At 37.6% G+C, this 24,250-nt stretch overlaps 2 protein-coding genes across 2 annotated transcripts; one reads left to right on the forward strand and one right to left on the reverse strand.

Moving 5' to 3' along the window:
* The first annotated feature begins 15,642 nt into the window (after nucleotides 1-15,642).
* Nucleotides 15,643-17,907, forward strand: LOC127758694 (uncharacterized). Its single transcript, XM_052283932.1, has 5 exons — nucleotides 15,643-16,127; nucleotides 16,233-16,373; nucleotides 16,464-16,583; nucleotides 17,228-17,323; nucleotides 17,516-17,907. The coding sequence occupies exons 1-5, from the start codon at nucleotides 15,891-15,893 to the stop codon at nucleotides 17,627-17,629; spliced, it is 708 nt and encodes a 235-aa protein (XP_052139892.1). The 5' UTR covers nucleotides 15,643-15,890; the 3' UTR covers nucleotides 17,630-17,907.
* Nucleotides 17,908-18,094: 187 nt separating this feature from the next.
* Nucleotides 18,095-23,658, reverse strand: LOC127758603 (uncharacterized). The gene is made up of 7 exons (XM_052283925.1): nucleotides 23,322-23,658; nucleotides 22,765-22,907; nucleotides 21,366-21,637; nucleotides 20,900-21,054; nucleotides 20,537-20,799; nucleotides 19,260-19,322; nucleotides 18,095-18,457 (listed from the first exon to the last, which is right to left on the reverse strand). The coding sequence occupies exons 1-7, from the start codon at nucleotides 23,614-23,616 to the stop codon at nucleotides 18,200-18,202; spliced, it is 1,449 nt and encodes a 482-aa protein (XP_052139885.1). The 5' UTR covers nucleotides 23,617-23,658; the 3' UTR covers nucleotides 18,095-18,199.
* Nucleotides 23,659-24,250: the final 592 nt, after the last annotated feature.

Consider the following 24,250-nt stretch of genomic DNA (forward strand, 5'->3'; position numbering starts at 1 on the left):
AGGACTGAGCTGACCGTAGGCGTCCAACGTTTTTCATCTGACCAGACGTTCGAAGAGAAGCATTTTCGACATTAGTGTTTACTAATTTAACACCTATAAACCGGAGGCAACTCCGGCTCGGACGTCCGATGTTTGGGGGAAATCGGGCGCTGACGTCAGCGTTCGATTTACGTGCAAAAACTACTTTAAACTGATTTTTATCTTAAATTACTTATCCAAAACATGATTCTATTGCACCATTAAATTCGTTGCAATTAAATCTTCAAAACAAGACCACACATGGATATATTTCGACGAAATTTTTTTTAGCTTATTATTGAATTATTTTTAAATGTTGCACGATGTTCCACCAAGTATATCGGAATTGTTTCACTACATAGATCGAAAATGTTTCACTCGTTTAAGTCGGGTGTTGTTTCACCTTATATAAAAGGAAAAAGTCCGTTTTACTCCCCTCAAGTATGACCCTAGAGTAAATAACCCCCTAACCTTTAATTTGGTTTACTTAACCCCCTAGGTTCCCAAAACCGGATCACTATTCACCTTTCTAATTTAATACAAACCGCTTTGCTGATGTGGCACATGGATTAGGTGGTTTTGCTTACTAGGTTGGATCCAACGTGGAGAATTTTCACTTGTAGCCAGGTTTTACTTGCCAGGTGAGGCTACAAGGAAATTTGCACTTGACGTGGAAAGTGATGACGTGAGGATTTTTCATGTGTCAGTTTTGAGACTACTGGAAGATAGCAGCAAGGTAGCATGAGCAAGGAAGCACACCAGCCTACATGCTAAATTAACGAGTTGACATTCAGACTATTTATAACAAGTTAGACTGAAAGGTAATACCAAAATTTGTTCACCCTAACCAGATTCAATAATTTAAACTCAATCCACCTTACATTACACCTACCATTTCCACCAAATATTTGACAAGTACTTTATTGAAAAATATGTAAAGTATTCCATAAAAACAACACGCCATATGCAACCAAATCTTCACTTCTTTGTTGTGTTTGTTCTTGCAACTTTCATCGTTTGTCCCTTCTTTGTTATTGACAAGCTGCTGCTCTGGGATGGCAAATCAGTCTGCACCTTACATGAAAAAAAAGATCATATATTTTGGACACCTTTATTGTGATGGAATATAGTCTGCAATGTAGTTGCAACTTACATGAACTTTTTGTTGCGAAGTTCCTGCAGCTACAGATGGCCTAAACCTTTTCTGCGGCCTGCTACATTCCTGAACCTGCATTCAAAGTAGAGATCAGAATCACATATGTCTATACTCAACCACTTATATATGTAGCATGTAAATTACTTGCCTCTCTTGCTCTCTCTTGTACTGATATCTTTTTTCCTGAATTTCCTTTCGTCGGACATGTTCTAATGTTATGGGTAGTTTGCTTGCACTGGCTACATCTTCCTTTAGTGCCAGTTTTGGATAACTTCTTCCCTTTTTTTGCTTCCAATGGATCCCTCCTCCTCTCTTTCTGTGGCCTTCCTGGCATCTTGACATAACCTGGTGGTCCTGGCTTTGGATGACCAGTAATTGGCCACTGCATCATACCCTCCATTGGCATCATGCAATGGTCATATATTTTGTTATACACCTCAACACTGTAGCAATCTGCTATGTAATCTTCAGGTTGCTTTGAGCTCACAAATAATGCAGTTATAGCATGCGCACAAGGAATACCTGCCAATTGCCAATACCTACAGGAACATGTTCTCTTCTCAAGGTCAACTGTGTATCTCTTATCCTTATCAGTGACCTCAAATCCATCTTTTCCATTCCAAATGGCTTCACAGTTTCTAGATAAATCAATATACTTGTTCATCCTCACATAAACCTCCGTTATGCATGCAGAGACCGGAGAAGCCGGTCGCCTCTTCCATCTATCAGGCAAAACCGGATCGAGTAGTAGCACAGTACAGTGGAGCGTGAGAATTGGAAGATAGAGATGGACGGGGAGGCCACCGCACCGCTCCCAAAGACCACATGCGAACTTGCAGGTGGCATTGACTCCTGGAATTTTTTCATTTTAAACCCTAATAGTATCTTTTATATATCCTATACTTCAGTAAATATAAAATATTTTTAAAAATACCCCTAGGTTAGTACTCGCACATTAATATCCAGGACCTTGGAAGTTTCAACTTTTTGAGACTGATCCGATGTACAAAGAGTAATCTTTTATGGCTTTGCATATTGAGTTGACTATACAGTCCTTAACCTAATATATATATATACATTATATAAATTTCGTGATTTTCATGTGGTTTGACAAATTTTGTTAATCTCTACTATTATAAAAATTAAAAATGTTTCCATGGATACTTTGGTACGTCGTCCATATTTGAGTCGGTTTCTAAATTCGTTCACTTTTGAAAATACATAAGGAGTCATATAAAAAATCCTTTAGAAAAAACTGGCATCAATACTTCTAAAGCCGGCAGTGGAACTGGCAATCCTATTGGTCCAAGTGGCAGTGCTATACTTTGAGATAAATCTAGAAATTATATAAGAGAAAAAAATTAGAGAAAAGAAAACATCTCCTCTAACAGATTCTAGAAGCTTCCCAGCTGAGTAGAGTAGTATCTATCTGCCCTCTTTCAATCGATGATAACTGGAATGATTCAGGAGAAAAGAATCTAGAAAACAAATTTAGGGATGAAAAAATTATAAAATTTAAAATAAATTAGATAATCTCTATTAAAGTCCTCTAAAACTTATGTGTTGTAAATTAACTCTACATAGGACACACGGGTTACGCATTACTCACGCCAACATAAAGAACATAAAAAATAGTGTGACTATGATTACATACTGTTTATTTAATTAATTTATGTTCAAAACGATGACGGTTTTATTTAGAAAAAGGCTTGCATTTCCTCCCCTTTGACTCAAAACCAAGTCATACATTAGGATAATAAATTCACCAAATATTCAGTTGGTTAGTCTTATTTATTGAAAAGAATAATTTTATCTCCTTTTAATGAATAATATTCTACATTTGTTATTTGTTATTTGTTATTGTAGTATCACTTTCATATATTCATTATTCGATGCGAGAAAATAAACTTATTTAGCCATACAACGTCAAAATGTAAAAAATAATAATTAAACAATATACACAGTATATAAAATATAAGCGCGCCAATTGGTGCGCTGATTTTCTAGTAGGCTTATAATTCTAGTGCTCCCCTAGGATTAGAGTCGGACACCTAATTTTTTCAGAATTTTACCAAGCCATAGGAAAACAATATATAGGATATGGCCATCATCCCAACAAGGATCCGGATTAGATATCAATAATATCTCAAAATAAAATTCCCATGTACTTTTTAGATAAAAAATATCTAACAATAATACGATTAAAATAGCCTTCACCCGTTGCAAAGCACGGGCATGTTTTCTAGTAATAAAAAAAGAAAAAAAGCGATATAATCCCTATTCCCTAATCCCGACGCGCTATTCCCTAATGACGGCTCCAGAGACGGAGAGACCCCACACACGCGCGTATGGAATCGATCTGACGCGATCACGACTCTCTCTGTCTCTCTCCTCATCGCCGCCGTAGCCTATAGCAACTGCCCTAGCCTGGCTAGCGACGAGCCGATGAGACGAGTCTGCGGCTCACGCTTCAGCTCATGGTGCCAGCTGGCCTAGCCTGGTGCGGCTGTATGAGCCCGACAGAGAAGGAGTAGGACGACGCGGCCAGGACAGCACTCTCGTACGTCCTCCCCAACAACAGCGTGGGCTCCTTCCGATGTATGACCTCTTTGGCCAAGGCCACGGTGGCGCAGGCGTACGTGGTCCTTGCTGTGCGGATAGAAACGACACTCCATGTCGAGCTCAGGGCATCTTTTTGCTGCTTGATGCTTCATTGCCTCCTCTCCGACCTCTCGCCAATGGCCACCACCGATGAATCCATGCCTGGAGAAAGAATGACACGTTTCACTCACATGTGGGACCCACACTCTAATGGAATGCCACGTAAGCGTCCCCTAAAACCAGGCTGATTAATAAGGATCTTGTTTATACCGGTTTTAGGAGATGAGTGATATGTTGTACTATCAGGTTTGTGATCGAGGGATGTGATTAAAATTCAAGCTTAAGATGAGGTATGTAAAGTAAACTTATTCCATGTGGACTATATGCTCCGGCAATTTCGGCCCATACATGCTGTCAAATCTGTCTCTTAGAAAATTTGGCCTATTTCGCACGCAAATGCGGCCCACTGGCCCAATAGTGATTGCAATTTTGTCCCATATCCGCATGCAATTTTCGGTCGACTTAAAACTAGCCAACGTGAGGTTTTGCGCTATTGGGGAGAGCTACAAATCGGACGTCCGATGTTATAAAAAAATTGAACGGTCAAATGTTTTAGAAGTGGACGGTCAAATGTTTTGGATGCTGTAAGACTAGCATATGGGCTGAATAACACGGAAGTGCAATGTCCATTCATAATCAATAGAGGTTTTATACTATCTATATCTACATTTTTAAATAGATAACATCGTTAAATTTCTGACATACATTTAATCATTTATCTTATTTAAAGAAAATATAAGATAGATAGTTAAATATGTGTTTAAAATTCAAGAATATCATCTATTAGTAGAAAACAGAGGGAGTATATATGGTCATTTCATCACTATAGGCCCTGTTTGGAGAAGTAGTCCAGAGTTATTTTGAGAGCTATTTTTTACTCAAGAAATAGCCCTCCAATGAAATAGCCCTTGAGCTGTTTGGATGCAAGAGCTATTTGACCTTTAGTATATTTTTCCAATCACAACTACCCCTTTTCTCTCTTTCTCCACTGGATCTTTTGCGCATGTGTCTTGGTGTGGCCGGCTGCATGGCCAGTGCTCTGCATGGCCGGCTGCATATGCCATGCCGTTGTGCTCTATCACTAGGACAGTGCTCTATCTCATAAGCTTGTAGCATAAAGGGAGAAAACAACAAAGTTTTTTTATTTAAAAAAAGAGATCAAATTGCTCCGTGGAGGCGTGGACTGCTCATTCCATTGCATAAGCACTGATACATGCATTGCATTCTTCGTGCATACATTATTCAAGCATGTGCATATATTATTCAAACAAAAAAAAATCGAAGCCAGACACTTGGATTTGGATCTTTCGAGAAGAAATCAAAGCCACCACCCTCCATAGACAAGAAAACAAATCGAGCAGTGGGGGGCCAGTGGCGGCTCAAGTCGGGGCCGGCGGCGAAGCGGTTGACGGCCGGCGAGGAGCGGAGCCGGCGGCGCTGGTGGGGAGGAGGTGGGGGCGGCGGCACTGGTGGGGGCCGACGAGGAGTGGAGGCGGCGGCGGCGAAAATGCCTCGCGTTTGTGCGCGCAGTCGTGCGGAGAGAGAGAGGAGGTTGCGTTTTCTGATCCCGTGCGTCTATGGGAGAGAGAAAAGCCACATTTTTTAGTGGGCCCCACTCAAAATAGCTCCAATTAGCACCTCTTAGGTGGAATAGTTCTTTTAGGTGGGCTATTTCCAATTAGCCCTCAAATAGCTTATCCTTTTGGATCTTTTGGAGCTATTTGGATTATTTGAGGGAGGGATAAAAATAGCCCTTGGATACAAAGAGGGCATATGTTCCATTCATGCCTGTGATATTTATATCGTACTTGTTAAATTGTATTCTGTCTGGATTTTCTTTCTTTTTTAAAAAAAAATACTGCATGTCTATACTTTGTACTGCTAAGTCCTAATCTTTACAAGTAGTAAGATAAGAATAAATAACAAATCATAAGGTTTTTAGTCATCAAGTTTTCAGCTTTCTCCATTTTAAATTATTTATACATCGTTCTCCGTTTATCATCCTAAGTAAAAAAATTTCTATCTCTAACTATCAATATGTTAAAAAAGAACTGTAGAGTTTAACGGTGGAGTAGTTCTCTAGGTGAATCTGAAGCCCATAGTTCGCTCGCTAACTGCGTAGTCTCTGCTACTTTAACGCCTGGTCCTCTTCCCACCGAGAAACCCCGTAAAAAAAGGAACCGGCCCATCCTTCTGAAAAGAAAAATGTAAAATGATTTATGAGACTTCCTTTTTGTCAGCATTGCAATGTAACTAGTTCTGTGAAAAGAATATATAGGGTCCAATTTAGAGTAAATTGTACTTTGAGCCATGTTTTATTACTAAAATTTTAATTTGGAGCACCCTAAAACCAATCTTTTTTTACTTTAGATTAGGTGACTTTACCTTTGTTGTATAATGAATCACCCTAACTATATTCACTGGTCATGTCTAATGTCTCCTTCGATAAAGGTATGGCATGCATATAGGTTAACTATATTCATCGGCATGTCGTTAATAATTTGCTCGAAGTCATTGAAGTGATGAAGATATGGTTTAGGGTGGTCCATTGTACAATAAATATAAAATTATCAGCCTAAAATGAAAAGATCGGACAAAGGTGATTCCAAATGAAACTTTAGCAATTAAACATGGCCCAAAGTGAAATTAACTCAAAAGTTTATAGTAATTACGACTTCTCACAAAACTTTCATCCCTTTAAAATGGTTCAGATTATCCCGCAGATTCTTGTCATCTAAATTCTGAAAAATATGTAATCATAGAATGCATAAAATAAAATAAACTAAAAGCTAGAGGAACTGAAAAACCAGAATTTTAACTCATCGCACAAAGTCATAGGCCTTGTTTGGGGGAGCTTCTCCCATCTGCAGCTTTTCCCAAAAGCTACTTCTGCTAGAAGCTACCCCAAACAGTCAACAGCTTACAGATTCTGAAAAATGAACTAAGAAGTCAAAACCTGGAGAAGCTAAGTTTCAGAGCTTTTCTAGACTCTCAGAAACTACCAAACAGCTGCTGCTCAAAATTTAAAGCTCCCCAACCAGGCCCATAGTACTACCGTCATAACACTGCTTCCGAGCAGAGAAAGCAGGATGCAGATGCCGTTACCTGCATATATAGAGCCATAGATATAAAACCGGAGCATCGCTTTTTGGCCACTTCCAACGGACGTAGCCGTCTCATGCCTACCAAGGATCGTGCTTCGTTCATGCAGATAGTTCACGATTAATTTATTTGCTTTGTTCATTTGTGAAAAAAGTACAGTTTTGATTTGTCTGAAGAGTGCGTGCCAAACTTCAACTTTAATTAAGTACTAGAGAGTAGGCACCAGAGACTTGAAAAGTTCAGCAACTTTTGGTAGAGTAGGTAGGTAGATTCACCATTGCATTGTGCATTGAAATTATTATAGGACCAACACGTTGACAATTTAATTTTACTAAGCTCGATCTCATCATGCTGATAAGTTATTAAAAAGTAAACCAAACAATTTAAAAAATAAATTATGGATAAAAAAATTATATATTCGTGTTGGTTGCAGTTTAAAAGCTAATGCTAGAAAACAGCTATGATGAGAAAGCTAAAAAATAATTCTAACAATAAATTTTAAATTTTAAATTTTGGTTGCGGTTGAAATCGGTCGATGAGAGGCATAAATGGCTTGCCTTGGTATAATGCTGTCAACGATTGAGACGTGCAAGCTACTCGCTAGCTAGCAAGCACACATGAGATGATCAAGCAGCTTCAGTTGGTGGCCGAACTTTTAGGACTATCCTGAAGTGGGTTATGAGCTACTATAGTTTAACAGTGGAGCTACATATACTATTTCGAGATAACATGTATGATTAGCTATAAAGTTTTCTTCCCTCTCTTTCTCTCACTTATATAAAACATATGTAGAATGGCTTATAGCCTACTATTAAACTTGCTCTTAGGGTGAGTCTTTTTCCTATTGGTTGTGGTAGCTCGACGATATATAAAACGAGACAAGTCATTAGTTTATTATGATCAATTGAGTATTAATTATTACAAATTTAAAAAATAAATGTATTTGACCTTTTTCTAAAGAAACTTCTACATAAAATATGTTCAAAAAAACAGACATACCGTTCAACTATTTAAAAGAAGTGCTAACGAAAAATAAAAGAATAACAGTGGGACCTAAGATATGGAGTATAGTGGAGCCAGGATCAAGTTAGTTATGATGCATAGAAATATTTTTTACATAAAAATTATGATGCACATAATTTTTTACATGTTTTTTTCCCATTATTTTTGTTGTTTAACGTCATTTTTGTAAAAGTTACTATCAGCTACGTACCCATCGCCACTCTTGACGTACATAATATAGTCTTTAAACCCGTTTTAAAAATTTAATTCTAACTATGAACCGACATATATACTTATCAAGTACATAACTAGAATTAAGCTCTTTTTTAGACGGAGGATGTATAATGCAACTCGGGCGCTTGTGATCACCTGAGGTATCTTTTGAGTTAAGGGCTTAGGGCCAGGAAGAGGCCAAAACAAAGCAGAACACATACAGTTCGTTAATTAGCCTTCAGCAATTAAAGGCGCTAGGTATACATTGAAGGCTGCCAAGGACCAAAAGTTAATACCACAATTAGAGCAAAGAACCCCCAAAATTAGCTGGTGCTTTATAATTAAGTTTGTTGGAGCTAAGCTCTTAACTAAATGCTTTCATTAGCAGATCGATCTATTGTAGGCAGATATATTTACTTTCCATTTCAAAATATAATAAGTTTATTATATATCTAAACAATATGCATGGATATATATCTAGATACTTAAATACATAACTAAAAGTTAAATTTAGAACGACGGTAGTAATAATAAGGCCTATAACAACCCAAACACTCCCTAACGTCCCCTTAAAATACATAAAATAATTTTAATGAGTACTACATCCATTCTAAATTAATGGCCGCTTTTTTTTCTTGTAATGTCATTTTATTTAAAAAGTTAATTTAAATATAAAAAAATAAGTTATACTTAAAGTACTTTTTTAATAATAAAGTAAGTCAATCAAAATAATAATAATTTTATAATTTTTTAAATAAGACGAATGATCAAACATTACAAACAAAAACTCGACAATTACAAACAAAAACTCGACAAGTATTTTAGAACAGAGGTAGTACCATCAATAATGGTCAAAGTATAAGCTAGAAAGGGTGCGTGTGCATTATTTTCAACCAGAAATTCCTATGCAATTAATTAGCTGGCAGTACGCCCGTACATTATCCACTGATTGCTCGTCTGTGCGCTATAATAAATTTTCTGGTAGAACCGTATAATCTCCCATCGTTTACCCTGCACGTCATAAGACGCTACTAAAATTTAAAATTCAAAAGTTGATTTTAAGTTTTTTATCATAGTTATTTTTCACATTAATTTTTAAATCACTAAAAGTACATATAAAATACTATATTTTTTCTGATAAGCCGTACAGCCTAAAATCAGCATTATCTAACCGATAAACCTTCATCATCTGCCTTTTTTTTAAATAAAAATAGATCTAACATTGTAGTTAATTTTAACAAATAAAAGCATGGTCTGGTTAAATTGGTATGAAGTGCATATACTCCTTTCATCCCAAATTATAATGTAGTATCTAGATGGGATATATTCTAGTATTACGAATCTAAACAAGAACCAAATTATAAGAATCTAGTACTGGATGGGTAGAAAGCCTGTCTTAGGACGTGTCCCATCTAGTACTATATTCTTTTATATTTTTGAACAGAGAGAGTATTAAATTGGTGATTAAAATTTTTGAAAAATTTCTCATCCCTTCCATCACAATTCAATGGTTCACATCACTCTTACATGACTTACTAAGAACAAGAGAAATTTGTATAAACTACCTCATAAGTCATCTGAAGTTTATATTTTACCATGTAAGTTGTTTGTTTGTAAATATCCACCCCCTACTTAGGGCCCCTTTGAATCGCAGGATTGAGAAAACGTAGAAATAGGAAAAATGTAGGATTTTGATAGGAATGTAAGTGTAAAACAGATGATTGCAAAACACAGGAAAACACATGAATGGCCGTTTGATTGAACCGCAGGAAAAATCATGAATTGGATGAGAGAGATACACTCAAAGGAAAGTTACCAAGAGATTGAAGCTCTTACTAAATTTCCTCCAAAATCTCTATAGGATTGTTCATTCTATAGGAATTTCAAAGGAATGGATTGGATTCAATCCTTTGTTTCAAAGGGCTTCATAGGAAATTATCCTATAGGTTTGAAATCCTCTAAAATTCCTATGTTTTTCCTCCAATTCAAATGGGCCTTTAGTTTTGTTTGAAGAACCACCGTAATACGCATGTGCTTAACCGGATCGATATGTTTTTATAAATTGTGAGCTGTTAATGAGGTATTTGCCAAAATTAAATAGAGTGAAAGTGCACCAGCTGTCCCTAAACTTGTGTGTGTCATTTAGGTCCCCAAACTCTCAAAATGCATTTTTAGGTCCCCAAACTCGTCTAGTTGTCTTGATGTCATATAGGTCCATCCGATGACGTGGCATGCCACGGTGGCGCCTACGTGTCGGTGGAGACCCCACATGTTAGTAATATGTATAAAAATAAAATTTAAAACCATATTTTCTCCTCTCTACCTCTGCGTCGAGCTCCGCCGCCTCCGCTTACCGCTCACGCTGCGGTCCTCCGCTCGCCGCGGGCGAAGCACCTGCGCCAGTCACGTAGAGGTAGTGAGGAGAAAATATGGTTTTTAATTTTATTTTTATACATATGACTGAAATGTGGGGTCCCCACCGACACGTAGGCGCCACCGTGGCATGTCACGTCATTGGATGGACCTATATGACACCCAAGACAAGTTTAGGGACCCAAAAATGCATTTTGAGATTTCAGGGACCTAGATGACACACCCGGACAAGTTTAGGGACCGCTGGTACACTTCACTCAATTAAATACTTCTAGTAGTATAGTATCAACACTTTTTTTTTAGGTTCCACAAATTGAATTATGGGTGAGAGCTTAAACGTTGTCACAATGAGTTACGCTTATGCACAAGTATTCAATGAAATATAAATGATAAGTTTAATGCAAACACTTGATCAAGATTGACTCATCTAGCTTAGCTTGTGGTGTCTCTACATTAGTGAAAACGGACTGACTCGGTTAAGCACGTGCACACTATGGTGCAAAACAAAATTGAGTAGGGGTGAGCATTTGTAACAAAGTGACTTATGAGATATAATTTCAAATTTTAAGTGATTTATGGGGTGGTTTTTACAATTCTTCCTAAAAAAATCCCCTTTTTTAAAAAAGAAGTTTGAATAATAAATTACTCCAACCTAAGCTTGAAATACATATAAAATTCATAAAAGATATACAAAATTACATAAATAAGTATTCAAACTTAGATAAAATAAAATAAAACCATATTCAATGAAAAAATTATAGTTAAAATGAACTGAAATTGCATATTGCATAGCACCACAGTTCTCTAAACTTAGCAACGTGTAATTCTAATTTTGAGGCACCTGAAATATTTTTTTTAAAAAAAAAGACAATTATAGAAACATTTTGGTTTCGTTTTAATGAAATGTAGGTGCTAATTAATGTTTCACATAAAGCTAGCACATCAACACGGTTATCCTGTTGATCTATAAAGCTAGCACAGCAATTGTAAGGCTGTGATTAATTGGGTTTAGCAATGCGCAGTTGGCTGGTGGTCACCATATTTTAGCTGCAAGCAACAATTAATTAAGGGCACATTTAGGACATGGAAAAAAATCCTATAAAAACTGAACCTTTTTCCTTAGAAAAATGTATAAAATTCCAATGATACAAGTGTACCCTTACATTTGGCATGGCCAAACCTGAGATTTCCTTCCCAAGACTGATTTTATCTTTATTTATAGCCGTACGTAGCTTCTTGTTCTTACTCTCAATCTTGTTCTTACTCTCGATCGCTTAAGTCGGTCTTATGCAAATACATTGGCCCCTTCCCTTTTGCCGAGTTGTTTAGAAGACGTTTTCTATTCTACGGTCCTTCGGAGCGAAGGGTTAGGGAGGTAGTATGAGCCTTCTGACTTCCAGCTATGTGCTGTGTGCGATTCCCGCGAAGCGAATGAAGGGAAGCTCTTCGAGCTTTCTCCGCCTGCGGCTTATGGTGCCGCTGTTTTGAGCATAGCGAAAGTAGCAGAATCCTTTTTTTAAGAAAAGAAAAAAACAGGGCGAAATCATCTTAAGAAGACCATTATTGTTTTACTATTAATTGGGCTATTGCAACCTAATTCAGTACATGTAGCTGAATTTTCTACAGGGAATCTGGTAGATCCAATCTACCACTCATGTGGTGAATTAATTAAGAAAAGAGCCAAAATATATGTAGTGCCATCACAATCATCATTCATCAACTCTGTCCACGTACGATCTAAATTTTAGTCCAGTTGCTTTGCTGTCTCATGTTAAATGCAGTACTACCAAAAATCCAAATGATGATGAAGTATGCCGGCCCTAATTAATTATCACACGATGGAAAACAGATACCAACCATCAAACATACATGCACATTTAAACAGTTTTTTTAAAAAAAATGTGAGAAAGAAATTTATTTAATGTGGCTCCTAATTGGATGCAGGATAATAATTTTCTTTTATTAGATAATGGATGAAATCCGGCCTTTACTTTAATAGTTTAGAAGCTACATCTAATTATTACATAATTGTTGGCTTAAAGCAAAAAAGCAGCTACCGTAAGATGAAATGGAAGACAAATAAAATGGAAGTACATAATACTTCCTCCGATTCTATAATTGTTAATGTTTTGAACAATGACATGTTATCCAAAATATATCTTTGACTAAATTTTTTTATTATAATATATATAATAAATAAATATATTTTTACTTTATTATGTTGGTTTGTAAGATAAATCTATATATGTTGTTTTAGTGCCTTTAAACAAAGTATTTTTAAAGTCATCAGTAGTCGAAGTTATAAAGATTTGACCTCAAACTTATCAAACACAACAAGAATTATGAAACCGAAGAGAAGAGTTCACTGCTAGAGAATGCATCTATACTCCTGGTTCGCAACCCCCTTTAATCCCGGGTATGCAGCCGGTATCGCTGATTGCTTGAGCGAGACTGAACGGTCTCTCGCTTTTCCATTCTGCGAGACCGCGCGATCTCGCACTTTCACCGCGCGATACTGCCTGCGACGTCATTTTCACGTCATTTTTGCGCAACGGTTGTGCGAGGCCGACGGTATATTTTTATAAAAAATTTGCATCCCGAATATTCCTGAGAAAAAATAGAATGAACAATATATTTTTCAAATTTTATTCGAGGGCCATCATCCGCTCGTCCCCTTTCTACCTGTGAGTGCTACAATTATGGACATAAATTTTCTACAGTAACTGTTCTCTCTATTAAAAAAAATGTGCAATAGCTTATGAAACGACCTTGAGCTCAAATATTATGCCTTGATCATCAATTTATACAATGTTGTTTGTCACACCCTTGCTCTATGAAGGATCTCTAAGTCCTAGTTCTTTTCTTCAAATCCAAACTTCAACTTACTCTTTTTCGTTTACATGCTTTTCAAACTGTTAAATAATGCGTTATTTTTTTAAAAAAAATCTATATAGAAGTTGTATAAAAAAGTTCAAATAAATTTATTTTTCAAGTTTATAATTATTAATACATAATTAATCATGTGCTAATAAGATTTCTTGTTTTACATATGTTAAAAATTTCTCTCTTTCGAAGTTGATCGAGCGTAGCCTAAGGAGGAGAAGGTAGCCCACCAATGAAAACGGGTTGTGTGGGGATAGCTTCCGTCTGAGGGGGAACAGATCCGTTTCCCTGACATGTAAAATGAAGTTGTGGATAAGTGCATGATTAATTAAATATTATCTATAAAAAACTAAAAAAATAAATTAATATGAATTTTTAAAGTAACTTTTTATAGATTTTTTTAAAAAAATATATTGTAACAGATTGAAAGGTGTGCTCACGGAACACAAGAGTATGAGATTATGAGATTGAAAAATTGACTATCCAACTCAGCCTAAAGAAAATCTAGAATATTTTGATGACCATGTTCTCCTATTTATGAGAATGCTTGGTATCATCCTTTGTTATATGCAAATCAAATATCCCACCTTAAATCTGAAAACAAACTCAAATTATCCCTTGGATAATTTTGGGAATGGTTTCACCACTATTACAATTGTTGTGGTTGGCTCCAATAGTCTCAAGTGAAACGGCGATAACATGAATAGACACACTTTATGAATGCAGATAGCAATGGACACTAATATGCATGCTATTGCTTGAGTCACCTCCATTTTTTTTTTTCTTGGGGAGTCATCTGCATATCAGACGCTACGCTGACAAACTACATATATAACCACTCTAGAGGTTTATTTGAATTGGCTTTCTATTATAGAAACAAAACAGTCAATTGGTTGAAGAGTTAAATAGTATAACCCCATTGCAAATCAATGTTTACATATAAGTATATAACTCCCAGTGAATTTGTTTACCGTTTATTTATACTATATCCGTCCTACAGTATAGTATATAGATGATTCTGGCTTGTTTTGAAAAAAAAGTTATGAAGGAGAAAGACTATAACATTCTCATTAAATGAGAGACATGAGGATAATACTGGGAAGATGGTTAGAAGTAATATTGGGAGATTTAAATGAGAGTTGATTGATTGGATAATTAATAATCTCTCATATAATGTGACAGAGTAGTATAAAGGATGGTGGTTTGCTAGTAGAAACTCTATATCAAGCATGGTGCTAGTATGACGTCTGAAGAGCACGTACTCCATCCATCTCAAAATAAATCAACTTCTATCTTCTTTCTAGTGAGTTCCCAACTCACCTCCCTCGTGTTACACGCGTACGTTTTTCAAACTGCTAAACGGTGCGTTTTTTTGCAAAAAAATTATATATGAAAGTTGTTTTAACAATCATATTAATCTATTTTTTATTAAAAAAATAGTAAATACTTAATTAATCATAAGAAAATGTGACGCTTCGTTTTGCATGCACGGGAGGGTGAGTTCCCAAACTCACCGAACACAGCCTAAAGGTTTTGTGGTCTTTCGTTCCTCTCTTTAAATTATTTTTTGATGCTAGTGTAAGTTATTTTTTACATAGTGAGTATGATATATTGCTATATACACAAGTGTATATAAGCGTTGATGTGCACGGGTGTAAACAGCCAAAATTTTTCCGAACGTATTTTCACAAAACTAATATAGTAATAATAACATAATTATGTATTGTTACTATTTCTAAAATTTGATTTTCCTAATTTCTGTCAGCCTCGTATAAAATCTGACATCGCATTAAAATTGACACTAAATAGTGAAAATTATAAATATGGAAATTTCCCAACAGTTCTTTAAAAAAAATGATGCTATCTATGTTTTATATTATAAGTCATTTGATTTTTTTCTTATTCAAAGTTACCGGGTTTATAAAAAAAATTAGCAGCATCTACAACACAAAATTAGTTTCATTACATTTAATATTGAATAAATTTTGATAATACATTGTATTAAAAACATTAGTAGGTATCTTATATAAACTTAGTTAAACTTAAAAAGATTTTAAAAAAATAAACGATTTATAATATAAAACGGAGGGATTACCATATTTTACTCCAACGTGACAAGCATGCACAAGCTTTTCTGGTTAACGTACACCCACGCTTACCATCATCAAATCGAAATCGAGCAGCAGAAAACCCAGAAACAGGTCGGACGTGTAGCGTAGCGTCCCTTTCCCATATTGATGATCATTCCACCACACTCCATTTCTTCCTCCTGACCTCCGCGCAAGCAAACCAACCTGACTCCGACCCGTACCCGTCCCCAACCGCCTCCTCCCCCCCCATTAATCCACCCATCGATTCCCTCCTCAAGACCTCAACAAATCCACCCCGAAGCAGCAGCATCCACCGCCACGCAGAGAGCCAGCATTTGCGGCGGCGCGGAGGCGACTGTGTGTGGTGTGGTGTAGATCGGATCGGAGGAGAGATGGAGGTGGAGGTGGTGGAGGGGACGACGATGGTGGGGTGGGTGGTGTCCGGGGTGGCGTTCTGGTGGACGGCGTTCCTGCTGGCGCGCGGCGCCTTCCCCAAGCGCTCCTACGACTTCTGCAACCGCGCCGTCTCCGCCGCCCACGCCGCCGCCGCCGTCTCCCTCGCCTGCCTCTCCGTCGCCGACTGGTCCCGCCCCCTCTCCCCCCTCGCCGCCGCCTCCTCCCCTCCCCAGGTACGTATTATACCTACACGTACAACGATACGTACAATACATACGTACGCCAGGTGGTCGTCGTCGTCTTCCTCACCGTCGTCGTCGTCGTGGGTTTGGCTGCAGATGAAGGCGCTGGCGGTGACGCTGTCGTACATGGTGTACGACGCGGCGTGCTGCTACCTCAACGACGACGTCAGGGTGGACAACACCGTGCACCACCTCGTCAGCATCGTCGGCATCGCCGCCGGCCTCGCCTACCGGAGGGTAATTTATCTAGCCACTATTAAATTTAGTTGGCATCATTCAGCAGTGAGGCTAGCTGGGTTAGTTTTGCTAATATTCGTGATAATACAGTGCGGGACGGAGATGGTGGCCAGCCTGTTCGTCACGGAGATCTCCAGCCCGCTGCTGCATCTCCGCGAGATTCTCAAGGAGTTCGGCATCAAGGACACCGACCTCAACCTCCTAGTCGATGTGCGTACACACGTTCTCTCGGTCCTTTTTTTTTTATTTTTACTTTCCGGCTTTATACTCCCTCATTTCATGTTGTAAGTCATTTTACCTTTTTTTTTTTAAGTTTGACCCAAAAAACTAACAGCATCCATCACACTAAATTAGGTTCAGAAAAACTATTCTCTTTGCTTCATATTCCAATTAGGTTCAATTTTTTAGGTTTAATTATGTTTATAAAAAATATAACAGTATTTTCAATACAAAACAAATATATTATTAAAATATATTTAATTTCATATTTAGTAAACTAATTTGGTGATGTAGATGCTGCTAAATTTCTTTGTAAACTTGATCAAACGAAAAAAATTTAACTAGGAAAAATGTCAAAATAACTTATAATATAAAACAGAGGGTGTAACATTTAATATATTTGTTTTATGTAAAAATAATATTGTTATATTTTTCTATAAACTTGATTAAAATTAAAATTGAACTAGAAAAAAAAAGTCAAATCGACTTATAACACGAAACATATATAGATGTAGTTTTTAGTTTTTGAACTAAATCAGCTCAAATCTTGTAGGAAATTTATAAAATTTATTGGGTTTAATTAAATAAACTTTTTTAAAAAATGAAACTCATGTGTGTTCGCTTTGCATGTGCAGATTTTATTCGCCGTGATATTCTCGGTGGCACGAATGGGTTTTGGGCCATACCTCACGTACGTCACCGTTACGGCAGACAACCCCATCCTCATTAAGGTATCACAATCCACCATCCTATATCCATTATCATTATCTGACCAATTCAGTCCAAATCTCTCTCTGTTGCACCGGAATCTCAACTGCATACCAAATTCTCATCTACCATTTTCTGCATGCATGGTACTTGTACAGTTATACATATACACAAACCTGATGTTTTTTATCCTTTTTTTTTTCTTCTTCAACAAGGCGATGGCGACAGGCTTGCAGCTGGTGAGTGCCTACTGGTTCCTGAGGATCCTAAGGATGGTCAGGCACAAGCTGGGGAAGAAAAGACCAGCGCCGAAAGTTGCCGGCGATTGATGCAAAATCTTGTTTGGGATCGAGCCGTGCTTGTAACATAGTATTGTTTCATGGCAAGAAATCAAGAATGTCTCAAACAATGGATATGATGATTTGTACTACTCTAGTAATTTAATTAGTTTTACCATATCATTGCCCACTGAATTAATTAGGAACGATTTCTTTTGTGGGTTCATAAAACAAGTGTTTAGAGATTTGGAGAAACAATTTCCTCGACTCTTCCAGTTTGCGTTAGAGGATAAATTTCACTTTCAGCTTGACACGTACAAGGATAACACTAACGCAACTTCAGCGAAGAGAAACACCAGCTAAGAGTAAGATTACTTGCACGTCAACAAGAAGAATTGACCAATTAGAATGTTGTTGTAAAGTTGGATGACTAAACCCCAACCAGGTAAACCAAAAAAATAATAAAGCTACGTGAAGAAAAAGGAAAAAGAATGGACATATGTAACAGACAGCAAGTTACAATCAAACTCGAGTCCAAACTTGGTAAAATCTGGATCTACATACTCCATGTTAGCACAGAAAACTGAGAATGCCATTTTTGACGCTACAAAAAGCAAAAGCTCAAGAGTGAGAATGTTCCCGCGATTTCTGCAGAACTTCCTGCAACACGGCCGCGATCCTACCAGCCATGTGGTGCTCCATGAACATCTCCTTCACCCTGCCATAGCCTTTCCTCCCCATGGAGACCCTGTCCTCTTCGTGGCTCGCGAGCCTTACCATGTTCTTCGCGAGGGGCGCAACGCCTTCCTTCCCGGCGGGGTGCAGGAGGCCGGTTGAGCCGTCCACGACGATCTCCGTGGTCCCTCCGGCCGCCGTGCCCTGATAGTATAGATAGATATAGGAGGGTGCAGTGTGACATTAAACCCAAAGTCAATGAAATTGTCATATGGAAGCATGAGGCAGGAGATGCCGGCTGAAACAGAGGATGGCAGGCTCAAGAGCCGAGGGTTTGTACGGACAGTCAGACAGTCCACAGTTGAGTCCAAGGCTCATGATTGTCAATAATAACTCAGTATTCAGAGGCATACTGGCCCACATTCCAGGGCTCCTTTGGAACGTGGGAATCCTTTTTTTTTTTTTTTGACTCCCATGGAAAATGAACTTCTCCCTCAGTTCCCTCCATTCCAAATATAAGTATTTCTGAAAATGTATAGAGCCCCAGACCCAGAAATGCTTATATTGTGATACAAACTTTGAATCCTAGAAATACTTATATTTTTATATTTTAGAGTGGAGGGAGTATTTATAAAATTCCTTTGTTCCAAACTATATTATGGTAAGGGCGTAAGGCTTTCTAGCTGGCAGATTGATGGTTAATAGAAGTAGAAAATTATACTCCCTCCATCGATAAATACGTACATGTTATCTTGAGATCTATGCAGTTAATCATTCATGACCACTGAACTGTGAGGTTATAGAAATGGATCATGTGAAATTAGTGTCATTGGATTTGCATTCCCCAGTAAAATTATGATATATTTTTGTTTCTAATATACTTTGATAAAAAAAAGAATTGTACTCAACTCTTGCATCGAGACTAGTGAGTTAAAAACTATTTGTGTTTGTGGATCAATGGGGTATAACTAGGAGCACTTCAAGAGAGGGAGGGAGGGAGTTTTACCAACACTGGCAACTTGAATGCCATTGCTTCAATCGTTATCCTTCCAAAGCATTCTCCACGGGCCTAAGTACGAAAAGAACAGCAAAAACAAAAGCACATCAGCTTATGGATATTCTAGCTTTGAAGAGCTCTACTTATTGATACCTAACATACAGCATTCTCCACGTGCCTAATCAGGAGCAGGGCTCTGTGCCAACAGAACCATTTGCAACTGGCACACCCATAGACCAATCTGGAGCTAAGGCCCTTTCAGCTATTTGCAGACTGACCATACCCTACTTTTACATTGCTTTCAACTATGTGCTCATTGACTTGATCTAGACATTATTATTGTACGGAAACATTCCATAGATAAATTGGAGGCAAATCCAGGAATAACAAATCTATACAAGTATATATGTTTTTATTTGGACGAAAACAATATTATTTTTCTGTCTTGTTCTTAAAAATTGGGGACTGATATTGCCTGTTAGCCATAACGGAACATACAAAAGCAAAAATATGCATTATTACTGATCGTTGCAGCATAACAATTAACAAGTAATAAAAAATGGACCAACAGTTCCAGATATTTTACTGATGAATGTGATTGGTACAGGCAGTCCTAGCCACACTGAAACAATACATATAACCATGGTTATGGCCTCATGGGTGAGCGACCGAGCATGAGACCATGTAAAAAATCAAAAGCTAGAGAAAGTAATCAAAATGGTTTGTCAGTATTGCGTAGAGAATAAACACAATTGCTGAACATTCTATGCCAATATACTGAAGCATTCTGCACTATCTATGTAGAAATAACATCTCCTGTCAAGTTACTTAAAAGCATGTTGTGACAATGAAGATAAGTTGGAAGCTATTTAGGATTCAGGCTAATAGTTCTGACAGAATAGTCTAGAATAATAGAATTAACTCCATAATACAGTGGTTCAACCTATCGAGTTATCAAGCTTACTGTTCCCAGATGAAAAAAAAAATAGTAGTTAGTATTACTCTTAAAATCAGATGTGCTTCAAAACTCTCCAAAAAAAAAAAGAAAATGGCAGAAAAATTGTAAATCACATTAAATTCTTGACTTTCTGCTAGCAGCACACTCACTTAACCAACAGTTGATTGATTCCACGCACGCGCACATACGCACACAAAGAATATGAAGAGAAATAACAAACTATGATGCAAAATTGCAAATACACAAAAGGCATACAGTTTGCATCACGAAACACCACTGAACTGGGAAAACAAGAGAAAATGGAAGTGTTATTACAATTATTACTCACCTGAGAGTTCTGAACAAGCACATCAGTTGCAGCCAAATAAGGAGCCACTGCTAATGTCTTGTTTACAAAGTGAACCCGGTCCTGAATCCCATTCTTCACCACAAAATCACGTAATTGTGTCTCAAACTTGGTCTGAGCATTTATGTCACTTCCCACAACTACAGCATGCATTGTGGGCACTTTTAACTTCTTCTGTTCGATGAGCTGGACACCCTGATAAAACGCTTGAAGAAATAAGTCCTGCCCTTTTCCACGTGAAACACCTGTATTTTAACATCAATCAGAGAAATGAATTGGTATAATCAATATATACATATATAGTTGGAATAACAACAGGGATAAGAAGCTGCAAATGGCGCATACTGTTTATTATTGCAAACACAAGATCTTCACTCCGTACTCCAAGGGACTCACGGATATGCTCCCGTAGGACTCTTCTTGCAACATTATCTTCAGCAACTTCCATTAACTCCTTACTATTCCCGAGGTGAACAACATAAGTTTGTGGCATCTGTATTCTTTACATGAAAGCAAATCAGAATTATATAACAACGAAGTACGAATTTAGGAAATTTAAAAGCATTGAACAAGCATTTGATCATAGCTATCATGATCCATTTTATAGAGTGAAACCTCATATATAGGCTAATTGAAGAAGAGAAAAGTTGCCAATGAGTTCAGCAGAGAAGCAAAGGGCCAAAGAAGTTTATCATCATCTAGGGCAGTAAATAATATAAAAGCACTAGCAAGTCCAATAAGCAGAAACGGTGACAAATGTTACATGATCCAGCATTTATATTACAAAGAATGTGAATAATTTTGCACATACTTCAAACGGTCATGAGTCCTGGTCTTCCAATATTCAGCCGTTGTATGAGAATCAATCATGGCTCCAGCAACCAGAGGAAGATGTTTGACATATTCAAGCTTAAAGTAATGCCCTCGCATTTCATGGATCCACCACAAAATCTTGGGAAGAACTTGGGGAACATGGTCTTTTAGGACAGCATCAAGCCACTTGCCAGCAACAGCAGTGTTCAAGATAACAAGATCAGCCTTTAGGGCAGTATCAATTGCCTCATGTCCCCTAGCAGGTAATACCTATGAAGCAAGCAGTGATAGTGTGAAAATTGACGAGAGCATGGAATGTTTGTTAAGTCTGCCAAAAGAAGGGAAAGTATTTGGACCTGTTTTTCTTTTGTACTCCAACATATTCTATCAAATATTGCGTAGTAATTATTTCAAACGTTTAAGTAATTATCTCAGGAGAAAACAGCCATTTGGAACAAATTTAAGAGGGTAATCATAGTACATGAGACCAAGATAGGACTGCAACGAGTATGTAGAACATCAAAATTAGCAGTACTGACAAATAAACAAGCAAGAGAACTCAAAACTAACACTCCAAGACTACAAGACAATAATAACAGAGTAAATTCATCTGTAGCTATTTATTTATCACCCCATCAATATGGTTTATCAACAATCTTAAGTAGTATATAACTACTATATACTAATCAGTTATAAATTTGCAATGCAAGAAATATTATGGCTTCTGTGCATATAGTAACATGCAGATGAATGATGGGATAAGATTAGACCAGCCACAAGAAATCCTGTTAGTCTTAATGAATGTATATATATATATTGGTCTATATTAGGACTCAACAATGTACATGAGCAAAAGCATGACACAGCATGCTACAAGATGTTGTTTCAAGGATCAAACAGTTAATGCCAATTTATACTGAACTGTTTGATCCTTGAAGTTTCAAGTGTTATATGAAAACTTCCACCCTTCTTTTATTTTCCCTTACCGTGCAATATTTTATTCCATTGTGCCTTCTTGTGTGACTCAACATAAACAATCAATCTAGTATTCTCTAAAAATTTAAATAGGTTCTAATTCAGAACTAAAACATTACATTGTGGTAATTCAATTTCTTGTTTCCCACAAGATGATTTATTCAACAAATTTGTTTACACTATGATTCATTGAAGAAATTCCATTTTTGCCCATCGAACTTTGCTTTAAAGTCCAATTATCAAACTGAACAGAAAAAAAAGTTATTTTTCATATCTAACTTCCAATCCGAACAAATGATATCCTGGACCATATTTTAAGGTAGTGTTGAATAGCATGGCGGTGGCTTTCAACGAGGTGAACTCCTATTAGATATTCTGCTGACATACGGGTAATTTGCAGAACTAAGTAGCGTAGAACATACCTGCACTCCATGGCTCAACATCTTATGCTCCAAGCTATATGTAACATCATTTGTTTCTTCCGATCTCTGGTTTGTTATCCACACCACTTGCGAACCAACCTGCCGCAGAAGAAATGCCAACTCCATCAGTAACAATGGTCCCCCTGCATCAAAACAAAAATGTTTCCAGTAACACCAGTAGACAATCAGACATAGTTACAGATGTCACTAACAGCAAACAATTCTATGAGATCTGTGACAATGAGAACTGCGTAGATATGCTAAAACTTCCAAACTAAGTTTCCCGCTTATAAACAACTCAAGCAGAGCGACGCATACTACAATTTTATTTGTGATCTGTGATAATCCGAATTTCCAGTTTTTCTTTTTTTCCTTTTCAGGGATCATGAGTTCGTGCTGAGCACTAGGAGTAGAAATTTCACTTTCCTATCAGTCTGTTTGCTACTGGAAATAAAATCCATATAACGATCTTGGAGGCATCGCATTCTCAAAAGGTAACATGAACAAATCGCAAGATTCCTCAACAGAATATACTGAAGCACACTGCTACTCCTTACCGGAGAGGGAGAGCTCGTGGGAGACGAGCAGCACGAGCTTGGACCTCATGAACTCGAGGGGGTTCCCTGCGACGGCGCCGGTGCGGGTGGTGGCGACGGCCGCCGCCGACGAGCCCGAGCCCCTACGCGCGTCGACGTCACAGGGATCCAGCATGGCGCCGCGGAGGAGGAAGCCCGCGGTGGATGCGCAGGCGGCGACGGCGAGGAGGAGCAGGAGGAGGAGGCGGGTCCTGTGGTGGTGGGCCGGGCCTCGGCCGCCGCCCGACGCCGCCGCCGCCGACGAGGGCTTCGCCATCGCCGACCGGTGCGGGGCGGGGTTGTATGGATCGAACGGACGGCCTGGATTTCGCAACCCCATCATTTTAGCGCTTTGTGTTATTTTAATTTATTTTATTATTTCTTTAAGTAAGTCTCTTAAAACCTCATTTATTATTATGTCCAAGTTAAGAAAAATACATGTAAAAAAAAGTTAAAAATATACACAGTACTTTTGGCGTATGACATGTAGTAACCTCGGATATTATAGTTATAAAACTTCATAAAACCACACCAATGATTATTTTATCTTTAATCTATCATAGTATTGTTTTTTTACAATCACATCTCAAATTTATAAATTGTTTATTCATATATGCGATATAATAAATGTTACATCCATTTATTTAAATTTGATATAAGAGGATGTTAACATTGTGCTTTTTTTAAACTTTTAAACCGTGTCATGTGCTAAATGGTTTTTCTAAATTTACTCTATTCCTTTATCGGAATGGCTAAATGGCTGGCGAATGATTTTTGAGGCCAAAATCATGCAGATTACTAACCTTAGCTCTATTCCTTTATCGGAATGGCTAAATGGCTGGCGAATGGTTTGCTTTTGAGATTCGTGCTCCGGCGACCTTAGCTCTTCTCCTCCAACTCCGGCGACACCT

Source organism: Oryza glaberrima, chromosome 1 (genome assembly GCF_000147395.1).
Source record: "Oryza glaberrima chromosome 1, OglaRS2, whole genome shotgun sequence".
NCBI lineage: Eukaryota > Viridiplantae > Streptophyta > Magnoliopsida > Poales > Poaceae > Oryza > Oryza glaberrima.

Coding starts and splice junctions, on each gene's coding strand:
- LOC127758603 (XM_052283925.1), bottom strand. CDS start 23,616: ATGGCGAAGCCCTCGTCGGCGGCGGCGGCGTCGGGCGGCGGCCGAGGC. Junction 20,800..20,899: donor TGTGTTTGCAATAATAAACA/GTATGCGCCATT, acceptor GTTAAAATACAG/GTGTTTCACGTGGAAAAGGG. Junction 19,323..20,536: donor TGCTTGTTCAGAACTCTCAG/GTGAGTAATAAT, acceptor TTTCGTACTTAG/GCCCGTGGAGAATGCTTTGG.
- LOC127758694 (XM_052283932.1), top strand. CDS start 15,891: ATGGAGGTGGAGGTGGTGGAGGGGACGACGATGGTGGGGTGGGTGGTG. Junction 16,374..16,463: donor CCGGCCTCGCCTACCGGAGG/GTAATTTATCTA, acceptor GTGATAATACAG/TGCGGGACGGAGATGGTGGC. Junction 16,584..17,227: donor ACCTCAACCTCCTAGTCGAT/GTGCGTACACAC, acceptor TTGCATGTGCAG/ATTTTATTCGCCGTGATATT.